Raw genomic sequence first — 17,062 nt, 5'->3', positions numbered from 1 at the left:
GTTTCTTTTTTTGCTGAGTTTAGTATGTGGCACAAAAAAGACCCACTAGTACCACCTCTAAATGTTGTGTGTGTGTGTGTGTGTGTGTGTGTGTGTCCAGAAAAAACTCCAAGGTCCAAAAAAGGGGGAAGATTAACCTAATTGGCCGGCTTCAGCTCACCACAGAGCGAATGAGGGAGGAGGAGAACGAGGGAATCGTCCAGCTCAGGATATTGAGAACACAGGTACTGTATAAGGGCTTCCCCATTTAAAGGTCATTGCAAATAAGATTTTGATTTCACATCCTTGTCTCTTTCTCAAAGCACATTGAGGCAGAAGATCTGCGGTTTCTCCCCTTGGCTCTTCTCCTACAATGCATTTTGAGAAAGCAGCAAGGACGGAGGATGCAAGGTATCAAGGGAATACAGTACAATTGAGATTCACCCTCTCTTTCTTCTCCTGGTCTCTCCCTTTCCAGGAGGCCATCATCCAAATCATGAAGATGCGCAAGCGGATCACCAACGCCCAGCTGCAGACAGAGCTGGTCGAGATCCTCAAAAACATGTTCCTACCTCAAAAGAAGATGATCAAGGAGCAGATGGAGTGGCTCATTGAGCACAAGTACATCAAGCGGGACGAGACGGATCTCAACACCTTCATCTACATGGCGTAACGGTGGTGATGACATATAACGGTGGTTCTTCAGGCCTGATGGACAATAAAATATTTCCAGGCCTGACCGTCTTAGAGAAAAATAACATCTTTGTATCGTGGGGGTTCAACCCTGATGGACAATAACAATATTTTCAAGTTGACCTTTGATAATTTGTTTATCTATTCATGTGGGGAAATAAAGACTTGATTTAGGACAGAGTTACAGAAATGTATAAAAGGAGGAGTTTGTGTGGGGAAAATGAAAGGGTAAAAAAGAAATGAGTTTGAGCTTCTCAGCAGGAGTCCACACCCACCGAGTGTCAGTCATCGTTTTTGTCTAAGAGGCATTTCCTTGTCTGTAGACGGGACGTGGATGGTGGTTGTGAAGGTTTGTCTTGGTTAATGTGGCGTTCGCCTTACTTTCAACCAACCACCACACAGACTGCACCACCTCCCCGACACCATCCATAGACACCACACCACTATTGGAGTGGCGATGGTTGTTAGGTCTCTCTAATGACATGGAAGGAAGAACGGTAGGAGGTCTGTTTTCCTCCATATCTACAGTCCCAAGTTGTGCCTGGCCAACACTAGTCGCCGGACCTCTTCAACAGAACAAGCTGTGTCCTCTGGCAACTGTCTGAGCCAAGCTGTCGGCCATGTTTTTGTTTGTGGTGAAGAACAAAGAATTAATGCCGCATTCACGTGCTAGTCGGAACTAGGAAACCCTGAATCATTCGACTAACTGTTTGTAGTTATACAGGTGCTGCGTTAAGCAAGTTGAAATGTCAGAGTTTCTTAGTTCCGACTAGCATGTGAACACTGCATTAAAACGTGACGTCGTTCCTGGACTTTCCCGGACCTAGACTAACAGTAGTCCCAGATTTTTAAAAATATTCTCAATGGAGAATCTTCATTGAAAGTGCACTTTATTCCAGAACTAGGTTTAATCTGGGGTGGGGAAACTGGCTCCACAGTATATATTGTAATTCAGAAATGTTCACAAGAGAGACTGACACATATTTTCTGTTTTGACTGATTTTAAAGTGCAGACTGTTTGCTTTAATTTGAGGGTATGCTCATCCATATCGGGTGAACCATTTAGAAAATACATTTAAAGTAGTAGTCAACAGTATTTGGTCCCATATTTTTAGCACACCGTGACTACAAATTGTTGGATGCAATTGCAGTTTGTTTTGGTTGTGTTTTTGATTATATTGTGCCCAATAGAAAGACATTATTTACCATGCATTGTCATTTTGGAGTCACTTTTTTTGTGAATGTTTCTAAACACTTCTACATTTAACGTGGATGCAGATAATAATGAATAAATCGTAAATAATAATTGAGAAAGAGGCACAATTATTTGTCCAAATACTTTTTGTTCTCTGTAATGTGGTGACGATGTACAAAAAGTGCTGTAATTTCTGAGCGGTTTACCCAATATGGATGAAATTACCCTCAAATTAAATCTGATAGTCTGCACTTTCACCTCATAGTCATTGTATCATTTCAAATGCTGGAGTACGGATCCAAAACATGTCAATGTCCAAATACTGTATATAACCTTCTCTATACATGGTTCCGATGGTAACTACTACAGTACAGAGCTAAAGGAGTGTACAGAAATGTAATGAAACGATGAAATAAACAGCACCTTATTAAAAAAAATATGACCGTCAAAATCAACGTTGTCATTCGACCCTGGGCTACTTCCCAAAGCAGGAAAAAGGTGCAAGTAACTACATTTTCTAGCATATGTCTATTGCTAGGCGGCATTAAACTTCGGGAATTCTGATTCCGTCGCTGTCATTATAAATGGTGCTAAATCTCTGTTGCGGTTACAGCTGGTTTGTAAAAGAATGCTGATGTTGAGTATGGCCTGGTGGGTGAACGAATCAAATAAATTGTGTCATGCTCATTGCAAGTTTATTTATTTAGGAATTTGTCAAATGGAGTCCTTTTGAAAATATTTTTGAAAGTTATTGTTAACTCATGTGGAGCCAATTTCCCCACCCCAGATTAAACATAGTTCTGGAATAAAGTGCACTTTCAATGAAGATTCTTCATTGAGAATATTTTTAAAACAATCTAGGACTAATGTTAGTCTGGGTCCAGGAACGACGTCACGTTTTAATGCAGTGTTCGCATGCTAGTCGGAACTAAGAAACTCTGAAATTTCGACTTGCTTAACGCAGCACCTGTATAACTAGAAACAGTTAGTCGAATGATGCAGGGTTTGCTTTGTGAACTGAAAAACTGCTTGCTGCAATACCCACTTCGAATCCCGTGTGTGCAATATGGTTTATAGCCTAACTCTAGACAAGAAGCCTATGGTCGGGATGCGTCCTTTATAATCTCTCTTTCCTCCAGAAGTTTGCTCTCATTCACTACTCCCCACAAATGTAGACGCATTTAATTGGTGTTGGCATGGGCTAGACAGAGTTTCCGTATAGCAGTAATTTCCAAGTCCATGAAGGAAAGAGAACAAGTATACTCTTCGAAAAACAGTAGTGCTAATTGGGGGACACACCTGGTCCCTTGCGCTATAGGTTCATTCCAGTCCATGGGTTAATCTTTTTACACAGTATTCTTATCTGTTGCACATCTTGACCACACGAGTGGGGCAGAGTGCAGCCAAAATTTTTCAATTCAGTGATGTGATTTCTTACCAACACTCATCCATTGCATTTATCAGACAACATTAATAGCGTATTGAAGACATTTCGCGCATAATGTTTTAAAGTCTGAGCAGACCATCACAAAATTAGCCCGTTTAATAAGATTTGCACTTGCTTTAAGTGTGCGTTTGGTGTCAACACCGACACCGCACATGCTCAGTCCGCAGCTCCTTGTAGGCTCCTCCCTGGCGTGCACTTGGAGAGGGACATATAGAAAGCCAAAAGGTTCAAATCGTCTTTCCCAGAAACATGCAACACTTGTGATTAGTATTTTTTTTCAAGTGTCAAATGTAATTTTCTTTACATGTGCATTTTCCACTTGTCCAGTGTGCTTTTACAGGTGATTTGAATGCTTGTAATGATAATTTTCACTTGCTTTTTTAAAGTGTCAAATGTCATTTGTGCATGTGTTTTTTTTTCACCTGTCCTGTGTGCATTTACAGGTGATTTGAACGATCGTTATGGTCAAATTTTACACATGTTCATTACACCTGTCCAGTGTGCATTTGCAGGTGATGAGAACGCTTGTTTTGGTCCATTTTTGCACGTGTTTATTACACCTGTCCAGTGTGCATTTACAGGCGATGTTAACGCTCTAACCCAGAGACTCGCTCTAGTTACTGGGTGGGATGACGCCCTGAAGGCCACCAGAGGGCGCAAATACAGCCAGCTCCCTTCCCCAGTGATATGGGGAGAGGGCCAGAGAGGACTGAGGCTTTCCCAGGGATGGGGCCCAGACCCCCGTAGAGGGGTGCTTACCCCCTCCCATGGCCACCAGGGGGCACCAGTATATCCAGCCAGCCCCCTGCACCAGGCCAGGGAGATGAGGGGAGAGGGCTGAGGTCGACCGAGGGAGAGGGGGGTCACCCCCCAGAGAGTGGGGCCAAACCCCGACAACGGCAAACAGAGGGCGCCAATACATCCAGACAGCTCCCTGCCCCAGGGATATCGGGGGTGAGGGCCAGAGAAAGCTGAGGCCATCTCAGGGAGGGGGGATCGACCCCTGCCCAGGGCCATCGGGGGCGACACTACATCCACCTATCTCCCTGCACTAGGGATATTGGTGGAGAAGGCCAGAGAGGGATGGGGCCAACCCAGGGAGAGGGGGGCTGACCCCCGCCCACAGCCACCAGGGGGCGTCACTACCTCCACTGCACCAGGAAGAGAGTATGGGAGACTGCCAGAGAGAGATGGTTCAACCCAGGGAGGAGGGGCTGACCTTGAAGAGAGGCCCCGACCACTGCCCGTGGTCACCAGGGTCACCACCTAAATACACCCGGAGAAAGCTGGGGCTGACCCAGAGAGCAGGAGCTGACCCTGATGTATTCCATATTTCCCACTTCCTCACCATACAGTAGCAACAAACTATTAGAAACGGTGCTAATTTCATTCAACCTTTTAAAAATTGTAGTATTTACAGTAGACATTTCCATATCATAGTCTAGTCCAAAACTAATGACAATGTTTCAGAATGTAAAAAATAACAGTACAAAACATACATAATTTTAGCAAACATTGCATTAGAACAACCACTAGATACACTCTTAGAGAAAAAGGTTCCAAAGCTTTCTTCGGCTGTCCCATTAGTATAACCCTTTTGGGTTCCATGTAGAACCATCTGTGGAAAGGGTTCTACATGGAACCCAAAATGGTTCTCCTTGGAACAAAAAAGGTTCTACCTGGAACCAACAAGGGTTCTTCAAAAGTTATCCTATGGGGACAGCCGAATAACCCTTTTAGGGTCTAGACAGCCCCTTTTTTTCTAAGAGTGTAGTTTTATCAGAGACATTTTTAGGAAAAGCAGCTCATTTAGCAAGCGCATAAAATGTCTATCGGATATAAATAGCTAGTAGTTATTGTTCTATAGGCTTTCCTCCTTGCTAGTCTGCAGGTGCTTGAGTACTTGATTATGTTGTGGCTGTAACATTTCCTGGACATTCCATAAGTACAACAACAACTAGAACTAACAACTTTATCAGATATACATTTTCAGGAAAAGCAGCTCATTTAGCAAGCCAATAAAATAATGTATTGCATTGGTTCAACCTTGAAATCTAGCCACTCAAGACAGAGATCTTACCTTTTTGTCTCTGTAGCGGTTTGCTCTAACCTCATCTGGGCACTGCAACAGCCAGATAGAAGCAGCTGCACATCAGATCTTATTCCCCATTCTCTATTGTCTAGATTCTACAGGGAGGTAGCCTGTTCTCCTAAAACATGAGCTACTAGCTAGCCAACTTGAGCAAATACATCTCAGCTTGCTAACTAGCAAAGCCAACCAATTACACAACAAATATACACAAAGTAAACAATTACTTTCCAAACTAATGTTAGTCTCAACCAAATTACAATTACAAAGACCTATTGCTACATTCCACAAAGTAACAACCATTAGTTACAGGCAAGACAGAAGACTATTGCTAGCTAGCTAACCAGCTATGCTATTTCAATGAAAATAAGATAGCTAGTGAGCGTCAACTTTGTAGTTGTAATGCAACATGGAAACACTTTTTTAAATTTCGCCTTGCTGTATTGTTTACATTAGTAAATGTAATTTACAAATTTTAACTATTTGATCCATATTTAGCAACACCCCCCCCCCCCCCCCCCCCCCCCCGAGTAAGCAATTCACCCTGACCAGACGGATATCAAACAAAGTCAAACTCCTGGAAATTGACAAGGGAGGGCCTACAAAGTGGTACTTTCAGACCCTTGAAATTGTGCTAGTTACTACATAGACGTTCGAAACGTGTGCGGTAGCACAATTTCATGCGTCTGAAAGTACAACATTCATGCTTTCTAACCGATTGGTGTACATTTTTAAACTTAATTCTTCCGCATGTCCTTTTTGCGTGAACAGGTGAATAAAACAGGACTTCTTAATTTCACACATTGTGAGCATTTTTACACTAGATTTTTTTCACCTGTTGTGTTTGCATTTCCAAGTGTAGGAAACGCGTGTCTTCTGTGAAGTTACTTTTCAAAGTAGGAATTTCCCTGTTGAAGGACAATTATATGGTTGATTTTCTCTTTTCCAAAAGCCATAAAGCTTTTCGTAAAGCCTTTAAATTTAGAAAAATATAACTGTTTTAATATACAGTATATATAAATATAGAAGCCTACTGATTGATTCCTTCAAGCAAGCTTATGATCAAAAAACATCGATGGAGGAGCTCCTTCGCTAACGTTACCTATCTGTAAGTGTGCTATTTTATTTCCAGATTTTAGATATCATTTTATACATTCCATCGCGTTTTACAACTAGTACTGTATAGCGTTTATGAATGTGTTTTTCTCTTCTATAAGTCCGCTAGCATGTTGTGCTAACTAGCTTCTCTTACCATTCTATTGTATGTTAGCTAGTTAGCCGGTTATCTTTCTTTTGTACTGACTAGCCAAGAGGATGTTGTACCTAGTTTGTTTACTAATTTCATAGTAAAGATTTCGCCCTTTTCTGACAAGTTATTTGCCATTTCATGCCACCTGTCAGCCCAACAACTTGTGATAGAAATGCATGGCGCCATCGTTATGTTACTGTAACTGACTTTGTTATCTATTTAATTCCCAGTACGTTACGCTTTTGTTTTTCATTTATTTCTACTTGGAAAGTTCCAGGTTCATACAAGGAGAACAGATTGCTATGTTGTTGTGTGCTCCACTATAATAAATGGTCTTTTCACATGTCATAAATACAGTGGATGGTTACAGGGCATTCCTTTCTTCTTTCTTGACATGTGCTTATAGCTCAAGGTATTTAATCTCTGTCATTGTGTTGTACAGCAATCGGCTTCAACGTGGAGACTGTGACTTGCAAGAACCTGAAGTTCCAGGTGTGGGATCTTGATGGACAGACGAGTTTCAGGTAATTATATGAATACCACGACAAGCCTTTCATGTATATGCATAAACACATAGACATTGTTGAGTGTAAAAGGAAGACTGAAGCTTCCTCAAGGCATCACAACATGCCATACATTATTTTGCCACATCTCTTTGTATAAATGGTTTGGCCTTACTTGCCTCTGCTCGCCAGTCTTTCCCCTAAACCTTCTTTCTCTTTCCTCTATCCCCATTTTTGTACCCCAAACCATGAGCTACTGAGCTAATTGATCAATTCAGTTATTGACTTAATTCAACACACCTGGTCTTCCAAGGTCATTTAAATAAAAAACAATGTGCCTGCAGCACTCCAGGACCAGGATTGCCAACCTCTGACATACTGTATCGGAGGGAACACACTGCTTTCATTTTGAGATTTCTGCAATACAACCCAACAAAAGTGGCCACGCTGTTGATCCCTCACTTAAACCACACACACATACAAACATTTGATTGAAGATTACATTATATGCCGGTACTTTATTTGAAATCATAAATTACATTACATTAAATCACTTTTCGCTACACAGCTAGGCTGCCCATAACAGCTAAAACAGAGCAGTACTTCACCAGTTGCTTTGCTCTACTCTTAGATAGGCCTTCAATCTGGAGGACACATACACGTAAGCCTATGTACGTGGCCAAGACGGTATCCACTTGCACTTATATCCAAGGCAGTCCGAGCATGATACAAGATTATCTTATTTCAGATGCTTGTCAGCAAAGGCCTGATCCATTTAACAGTGAAATAGCAGTGCAGCCCCCCTCATCATCATCATCATCAAACCAGCTTCCGCTTACATAGTAATGTTTATGGAGGTGTGTTTGCTGTTGGTGAGGCTACATTTCTCACCTCAATGGCTATCTGGTCATTGAGATGGTCATGTCTAGTTGTATACTTGTCCTTGTATGGACACCAACCATTCAACACACTCCATTGCATTTGACAGTGTGTAAGATACAGAATGGCTAATGTTTTGCAGTGCACCAGAGTGCTACAACGTGTTTTTTAGAAGAAAAACAATTTAAGCACAAAAGCACAATTCTGGTAAATGGAGACAGTGGTCAGCATAGTCCAGCAGTGAGTTTTCCCTGCAGCCTTAAGCTCGACCAATGGTGCCACACACACAGTTGTTTAATATGGCGTATTTGTCTTCCCACTAACATGCCATTCAGTAATATAAAATGAAGATAAATACTGGCCAGGGTCGAGTGTATAGAAAAATCTGCAGTGACATTCAAGTATGAATGTAGTGTATGACGAATGATTTGTTTTACATTACGCAATTAACATCAACTACTACTGAAAAACAGGAATTATTCTAAACTTTCCTGTGTTTTCTGTGTTGCTTTTTTCACAGGGAAATGCACGAATAGTCACCATGCAGTATGTCTGAAGTTGGGAAGCAGCCTCAACTGGGAAACACAAATGGGCTGTTCACACAAGCCAACACTTTTCGAGTGAAACTGTGGTATCCAGTCACGACCATATTCTGTAATAGTCAGATTCAGTAATAGTCTGTCATGAATTGCTTTGTCTTGAAATCCATTTTCCTTACCTTATCCTGACAAGGATTTTTTGGAACCTTTAGATAGAAATGTATTGTGTGGAACAAACAAGCCTCACTGACTGTAGAATAACAAATCATGTCAGCCTTATTTATAACATTTCTATTGGCAACATTTGCCTACTGAAAGTGCCCCTGGAAATCGAGGGGTACAATCAGGGGTGTATTCATTACACAAAATCTATTGCAAAACGTTTAGTCTGTCACAAAACGTTTTGTAACAGAAACCGTTTACTGCCGATGCTGTTCAGTTCCATTTTGTTCTTAACTCCCTTTCCTCTACTATTACTTTTCCTAGCTTCCTTTCCTCGTTTCCTTTCCTATTGTTTGTGTTTCCTTTCCTGGATTGGGATTGGGATATTTTAAATTGCTATTACTTTTTTTTACATTTGTGAATGATGTATGCAAGGTGGCTGACTGTACATAAAAAAGCAATTTTATGTCAGTTCTAAATTTAAATTACACTTCAATTGTTGTGGCAATGAGGGCTTCAAATAGTGATCAAATAAAATAAGTGTATTGGTCGCATACACAGTTTTGTACGTCAAAGAGCATTTGGAATTTTACACCAGTGACAAAGTGTACACACTACTTTTTTCCCCAATATAGTGATTTCTTTTTAATAAACTCAGCAAAAAAAGACATCTTCTCACTGTCAACTGCATTTATTTTCAGCAAACTTAACATGTGTAAATATTTGTATGAGCATAACAAGGTTCAACAACTGAGACATAAACTGAACAAGTTCCACAGACATGTGACTAACAGAAATGGAATAGTGTGTCCCTGAACAAAGGGGGGGGGGGGGGGGGGGGGTCATTAAGTACTGCATTAAGTACTGCAGTGCATCTCCTCCTCATGGACTGCACTAGATTTGCCAGTTCTTGCTGTGAGATGTTACCCCACTCTTTCACCAAGGCACCTGCAAGTTCCCGGACATTTCTGGGGGGAATGGCCCTAGCCCTCACCCTCCGATCCAACAGGTCCCAGATGTGCTCAATGGGATTGAGATCCGGGCTCTTCCCTGGCCATGGCAGAACACTGACATTCCTGCCTTTCAGGAAATCACGGTACCACATGAGGGAGGAGGATGTCTTCCCTGTAACGCACAGCGTTGAGAATGCCTGCAATGACAACAAGCTCAGTCCAATGATGCTGTGACACACCGCCCCAGACCATGACAGACCCTCCACCTCCAAATCAATCCCACTCCAGAGTGCAGGCCTCAGTGTAATGCTCATTCCTTCGACAATAAAGGTGAATCCGAACATCACCCATGGTGAGACAAAACTGCGATTCGTCAGTGAAGAGCACTTTGTGCCAGTCCTGTCTTGTCCAGCAACGGTGGGTTTTGCCCATAGGCAACGTTGTTGCCAGTGATGTCTGGTGAGGACCTGCCTTTCAACAGGCCTACAAGCCCTCAGACCAGCCTCTCTCAGCCTATTGCAGACAGTCTGAGCACTGATGGAGGAATTGTGCGTTCCTGGTGTAACTCTGGCAGTTGTTGTTGCCATCCTGTACCTGTCCCGCAGGTGTGATGTTCGGATGTATCGATCCTCTGCAGGTGTTGTTACACGTGGTCTGCCACTGTGAGGACGAACAGCTGCCCATCCTGTCTCCCTGTAGAGCTGTCATAGGCATTTCACAGTGCGGACATTGCAATTTATTGCCCTGGCCACATCTGCAGTCCTCGTGCCTAAGGCACGCTAACACAGATGAGCAGGGACCCTAGCCATCTTTCTTTTGGTGTTTTTCAGAATCAGTAGAAAGGCCAATTTAGTGTCCTAAGTTTTCAGAACTGTGACCTTAATTGCCTACCGTCTGTAAGCTGTTAGTGTCTTAATGACAGTTCCACAGGTGCATGTTCATTAATTGTTTATGGTTCATTGACAAGCATGGGAAACAGTGGTTTAAACGCTTTAGAATGAAGATCTGTGAAGTTATTTGGATTTTATGAATTATCTTTGAAAGACAGGGTCCTGAAAAAGGGACGTTTCTTTTCTTGCTGAGTTTATTTATACATTTTCAATATTTTATAACGTATATAATGGCCTAGCTTACTGCTTGGGCTTATTAGTCACCCATGAATAATAATAAAAAATGCTACCTGTAAATGTGCACTGGACAGGTGTTTAGAACACTTGTAAAAATGACATTTGACACTTGAAAAAAGCACGTGAAAAATGATCATTACGAGCGTTCAAATCACACGTAAACGCACACTGAAGTGGGAAAAAACACGTTAAGAAAATCTACATTTGACACTTTTAAAAAGCAAGTGAAACATGATAATGACAAGTGTAGACATGTTCCGGGTAAAACGATTTGAACCTTTTGGCTTTCCATAGGGGAGAGCGAGATTGCAAGCGGTTCGGAGGGGGGTGCGTTGCTCAGGCAGGACCGAGGAGGAATCACAGCAGCCCCGGCTGGGACTGCCATACCTGACCCGCTGGATTCCCGGAGGAACAGAGAGAACACGTCGCCCAAGGGAGAGGAGCTCTGTTCAGGTAACAGTAAAACAACACCGCCTCATTTGCATTAGGGACCTCGCGGCAGATGCCGCTTTTGTAATCCGTGCAATACGAGTGAGTGTGGTTGAGGAGGTGATGGGAGGCGGGAACCGTAGTTGGAAGGAAAATACAGTAGGCTAGTCATGCGAGCTGCTCGCTGCTCGTTGTGTTGTGCTCAAAGCAGGGTGCATATACGAGAGACATGATCAATTACCAACGGAGTTAGCCTATGCCTCGCCGTCCGTTGGGAGCATTGTTTGACCCGTCGCGTGCACTGCTGTGGGATACCACGCGCGAAGGAAGTCTTTCAATATGTGGTTATTAGCTAGGATCTGCTCTTTCCACAATTGGCAACAGAATAACAACATCTTATCCCACCAAACAATAGACTACTGCAACCTTGATTTGTAGCTACAGTTTGCCACTAATGCTATAACCCTATGTTCTTATTTATGCCTTCCAGAAGGGCTTGCAGTAGAGTGGTGCTTATTTGATCATTTTGATATTTCAGGAGAATGCATTGCTAACTTGCTCCTTCTGATATGTGAGGACCAAGTTGATAATTGTCTGGTTTTAAGACCAACACCCACGCGGATACTGTCCTCTCCTTGCCCGACGACCCTGCATTTAATTCCGTTGCTCTATCGACTGCTGGTTGGCCAGAGCGATGTGGATGGATAGGCAGCTGTGTCCAAATTATAGGCTCTTATTATTACCGTTACGACCGTCTAAACCTTCAATCTTTCACCTAAACAGTTACACAGACATGAGTAAATAGCCTACTGTTATAGGCAGACAAATGGTCAGATAGATCTAGGTCAGAACACTAACAGTCCATTGCGAAATAAGAAATGTCTACAGTAGGCCTGATTGCCTTAAATTATGTCATATGCAAGCCATTTGTAAAACTATGTGTAATCTGATTCTTAAATGTAGGTCCATGTGACACAACTAATATAGCCTACTGGATGCTAGCTCTCTCTCTCTCTCCTGTAAGAAGCCTTGCCTATTTGTCCCCCAATGCAGCTTCCCAACTCCAGTCATCGAGTACACCCAACAGTAGGCTACATATTTTTGTTGTGGCCCTGGACAAGCATACCTTGACAAGTTGTATCATGTGTTTTTGTCTGGGGTTACAATTGTGCTCTTGGGGGTACTCAGGCACCGAGGTTGGGAAACACTGCCATAATGCACTCATCTTTTGTTATGACTAATGCATCTGGCCTATAAAGGCCAGCCTATTAGTTATAGCAAATTATGATGCATGTAGGCTGATAGGTTAAGAGAGTGACGGAGGATGACGAAACGGAACGTTCCTATGGAAATGAATTGTATAGAGCGCAAATGATTGTCTGTCAGATAGAAATAGGAAATTGTGTCGTCTCTATTCATTCTATTTCTATATGCAACATTCAGGGCCCGGTTTCCCAAAAGCATCTTAAGGTCATAACTAGACGGATCCATCTTTTACCAATTGTACATCATAATTATATATTTATTTTTTTGCTAACCATATCCCTTTTCTGACTTTAACTTAATTCTCCTAACCTGTTACGTTATTATCCTGCTGCGTAAGTTATCCTATCTGACGTTAATTTGACAAAAGCTGGATCCCTCCTAGTTTTAAGGCTAAGTTAATCGTTAGAACCTTCATAGGAACATCGCTGAATCTCAGAGCTCTTTCCCAAAATCATCCTTCCTAAAGTTGCACATGAAAACACTTGTTATTTACCGACTTCCTCAGACCACTCGTAGAACAGCTAAGTTCGTCGTTAGATTCGTTTTTTCCCTACTGCTTCACTTTATATGCATTACCGCTAAACATAGAATCAATATTGTATCTGTCTCTTTGTGAGCGCCAATAACTTCACAACAAAGATGACTACAAATACAAAGTTGCCAATGTCTTTGCAATTGTAACAAACAAATAAAGGACAAAAATATGCTCAAAATAAAAACTGAGATGACTGCAGTTAAAGATAAATAGCTTGCCTACAGTATAGGCTTCATATTAATATTAAAATCAATTTCATGTTCATTCCATTTCTTTTTCTAGTTGGCTACTGTCTGTAACTTTTGTGTAGCCTGACAGGTGCGCAATGATGTGCCAGATCTTAATTTTATGCATTATTATAGGGTCTTAATATTTTCAGCCATAGGTGATAATATCTCTGTAGGAGCTGATCCGTTGTCATTATTGTGGAATAGTTCTAATGTTAAGGTAAGATTTGAATGGAGAAAGGCAGCGCTGCAATCAGCTTTCTTTCGATCCTAGCAGTATCAATCTAATCGGTATCGATGCGTTCCTCAACACACACACTTAGCAAATGTTCTCTCTGTGTGGTGTTTTGGGAAACACTGTTTAAATCTTCCGCGTTGCAGGACAGATGTATTGTTAAAACACTCGTAAGCCTAAGTTCCTTCGCTATCAGGAAACTGGGGCCTGAACTTTTCAGGTTCCTGAATACACCACTGATGTCAGATGCATGGATCGGCCAACTTCTAGCTTGCTAGAGGAGACTGCAGAGAGGAAGAAAGTATGGCATAATGCTGCTGGCTGGGATAGCCCTCCTCATAACACATTCAGGAGGGGGTGAGGGAGAGGGGGAAGGCCCTGCCTGCCTGTGGTGCACCCCTCCACCAGCCAACCAGTGTAGGTATCCCCTCTTTCAGTTTTTTCTCTGCACTACCACACAGGGAGATGGAGAGAGGTGTAATCTCTCTCTTTTGCACATTCTTTTTCTGCACTACCACACCAACAAAGAAAAAGAGGATCTCTTTCTCCCACGCTCTCTTCTTTGTCTTTCTCTGCACTACCACACCACCAAAGAGGGAAGTGTGTGTGTGTGTGTGTGTGTGGTACTGTTCCTCCAGATCCATGGGTGTAATCAGGATGTTGGCAGTCCTCATCCTAGAGACAATCACTTTGTCTGTGTCCTATCAGAAGAGCAGACATGTGTCCCAAATGGCTCCTTATTTACTGTACTACATTTAAGGGCCCTGTTCAAAATGTCTGAATTGCATTATTTATATTATTTGATACTCTAGTAGTCTCATTAAATGAACCCTTGCAATGACAAACCATATACTGACTTTGTACATTTTTTATTTTCAGATGATTATTGATTTCCAAACTGACGTGGAAATGTGTTGTACGTGTTGTCTGTAGTGTAATATCAAAATTCTGGATGATTCATATTGACTATAGAACTAGAAACGTCATACACTACATGAACAAAAGTATGTGGACACCTGCTCGTCAAACATATAATTCCAAAATCATGGCCATTAATATGGAGTTGGTCCGCCCTTTGCTGCAATAAAAGCCTCCACTCTTCTGGGAAGGCTTTCCACTAGATGTTGGAACATTGCTGCGGGAACTTGCTTCCAGTCAGCAACAAGAGCATTAGTGAGGTCGGGCACTGATGTTTGGCGATTAGGCCTTGCTCGCAGTCTGCGTTCCAATTCATCCCAAAGTTGTTCGATGGGGTTGAGGTCAGGGCTCTGTCCAGTCCAGTCAAGTTCTTCCACACTGATCTCGACAAACCATTTCTGTATGGACCTCGCTTTGTGCACAGGGGCATTGTCATGCTGAAACAGGAAAGGGCCTTCCCCAAACTGTTGCCAAGAAGTTGTAAGCACAGAATTGTCTAGTATGTATGTATGAATGTATACTGTAGCATTAAGATTTCCCTTGACTGGAACTAAGGGGCCTAGCCTGAACCATGAAAAACAGCCCCAGACCATTATTACTCCTCCACCAAACTTTACAGTTGGTACTATGCATTGGGGCAGGTAGCATTCTCCTGGCATCCACCAAGCCCAGATTCATCTGTCGGACTACCAGAGTGATTCATCACTCCAGAGAACGCATTTCCACTGCTCCAGAGTCCAATGGTGGTGAGCTCTAAACCACTCCAGCTGACACTTGGCATTGCACATGGTGATCTTAGGCTTGTGTGCGGCTGCTTGGCCATGGAAGCCAATTTCATGAAGCTACCGGCGAACAGTTCTTGTGCTGACGTTGCTTCCAGAGGCACATTTGGATCTCGGTAGTGAGTGTTGCAGATTATTTTTTACGTGCTACGCGCTTCAGCACTTGGTGGTCCTGTTCTGTGAGCTTGTGTGTCCTACCACTTTGCGGCTGAGCCAATGTTCCTCCTGGACGTTTCCACTTCACAATAACAGCACTTACTGTTGACCGCACTAATCCTAGCAGGGAAGAAATTTGACGAATTGACTTGTTTGAGGGGTGGCATCCTATGACGGTGCCACGTTGAAAGTCACTGAGCTCTTCAGTATGGGCCATTCTACTGCCAATGTTTGTCTATGGAGATTGCATGGCTGTGTGCTCCATTTTATACAGCTGTCAGCAACGGGTGTGGCTGAAATAGCAGAATCCACTCATTTGAAGGAATATACACATACACTATACTGTATATAAAAAAGTATCACCAACATTTCCAAAACTGAGACAGGCCTACAGTATATGGTTCTATGTTGCAAGGCTCAAATGGTACTTTGAAAAGCAAAGTTTTTCTGTATGAAGAGTTTTAGTATTAGCTAATTAGCCTTTTGGAGGCCCTGAGTGAGATTTTGCCATTGGGTGTAGAGAAAATGTTGCAGTTTTGAAGCATTTTATAATAATTTTTTAGCCCCTTTTCTCCCCAATTTCGTGATATCCAATTGGTAGTTACAATCTTGTCTCATCGCTGCAACTCCCCAACGGGCTCGAGAGAGAGAGAGAGAGAGAGAGGCGAAGGTTGAGTCATGCGTCCTCCGAAACATGACCCGCCAAGCTGCGCTGCTTCTTAACACAATGCTTGCTAAACCCGGAAGCCAGCCGCACAAATGTCTCGGAGGAAACACCGTTTATCTCACAACTGAGGTCAGCTTGCAGGCGCCCGGCCCGCCACAAGGAGTCGCTAGAGCTCAATGAGCTTAAGAAATCCCCCAAATAAAAATATTTATTGGTCTGATGTGATTACAGTTTTTCTCAATTGCTAAAACACAATTTCTGAAACCTTGCTCCATTTCCTGAAAACATTAAACACAAAACCTCATCTTCAAGAACTATTTACATAACCTCTGACTCCTCTTGCAAAATGAAACATTCGCCTCAAAACAGTTTTACCTGTGTTCAAAATCAAACACTGCTCTCAAATCAGAAACAAAGTGATCAAAATGATATACACTCTCAAGCAGTCAGTAAACAATACACCGAAAAATAGAAAACACATTGTTCAAAACATACAATTCTCAGGGAATCTAAAAAAATATTCAGATTTTCCCGTCATTGTCTTTTGATGAACGAAAACATGTTCTATCATAGTAGCTCAAAATTGATCAGAAATTACTACTCTGCTTTGCTCTTTGCAATTTTGTTTTTTGTTCTTCCTCCTCCTTGTACCCCTATTTTTACAGTACTGTAACCCTGCATCTCACAAACTTGTCCTTTGTCTCTGTGATACTGTAATTCTTGTTATTTGTTGATATGAACCTGCAACCAGTCAATCTATTGAGCAGTCAATACTGTTAATAAATGGAAAGCACAATGTTCAGGGCCATACAATTTGTCCATTGTACAGTATACAGCCTACAATACACTGTACTACAGTATCCATTCTCAGACTTTCTCCTTCCCACCTTCAACAACCTGTTTGCTCTCTGAACTGGTTGTGTCGCATCATTTGAAACAGGTTAAATCAATTTTGAGTGGTTGTGTTCAATCAATGACATGTCTTCTATTTGATTGTTGCCACTTGTGTTTACCAGTATGGATGACATGTGC

The 17,062-nt window shown here is 42.2% G+C and overlaps 2 protein-coding genes across 13 annotated transcripts in view; both read left to right on the top strand.

The window, feature by feature from the left end:
- The window catches only part of LOC110537671 (cullin-5), a 43,218-nt gene extending 40,914 nt beyond the window's left edge, over positions 1–2,304 (top strand). For all 12 annotated transcript variants that reach the window (XM_021623889.3, XM_090192569.1, XM_090192568.1 and 9 more), the window contains 2 exons: positions 101–224; positions 458–2,304. In XM_021623889.3, the coding sequence (XP_021479564.2) occupies positions 101–224; positions 458–652 (319 nt within the window). In that variant the 3' untranslated portion in view covers positions 653–2,304. The remainder of the gene's footprint in view (positions 1–100; positions 225–457) is intronic.
- Positions 2,305–11,111: 8,807 nt separating this feature from the next.
- The window catches only part of LOC110537669 (calpain-5), a 43,962-nt gene continuing 38,011 nt past the window's right edge, over positions 11,112–17,062 (top strand). The window contains exon 1 of the mRNA XM_021623883.3: positions 11,112–11,268. The gene's annotated coding sequence lies outside the window, so the exon portion shown is untranslated. The remainder of the gene's footprint in view (positions 11,269–17,062) is intronic.

Source organism: Oncorhynchus mykiss, chromosome 12, assembly GCF_057628025.1.
Source record: "Oncorhynchus mykiss isolate SJ-2025 chromosome 12, ASM5762802v1, whole genome shotgun sequence".
Taxonomy (NCBI): domain Eukaryota; kingdom Metazoa; phylum Chordata; class Actinopteri; order Salmoniformes; family Salmonidae; genus Oncorhynchus; species Oncorhynchus mykiss.
This window is presented reverse-complemented; position numbering and strand designations above follow the sequence as displayed.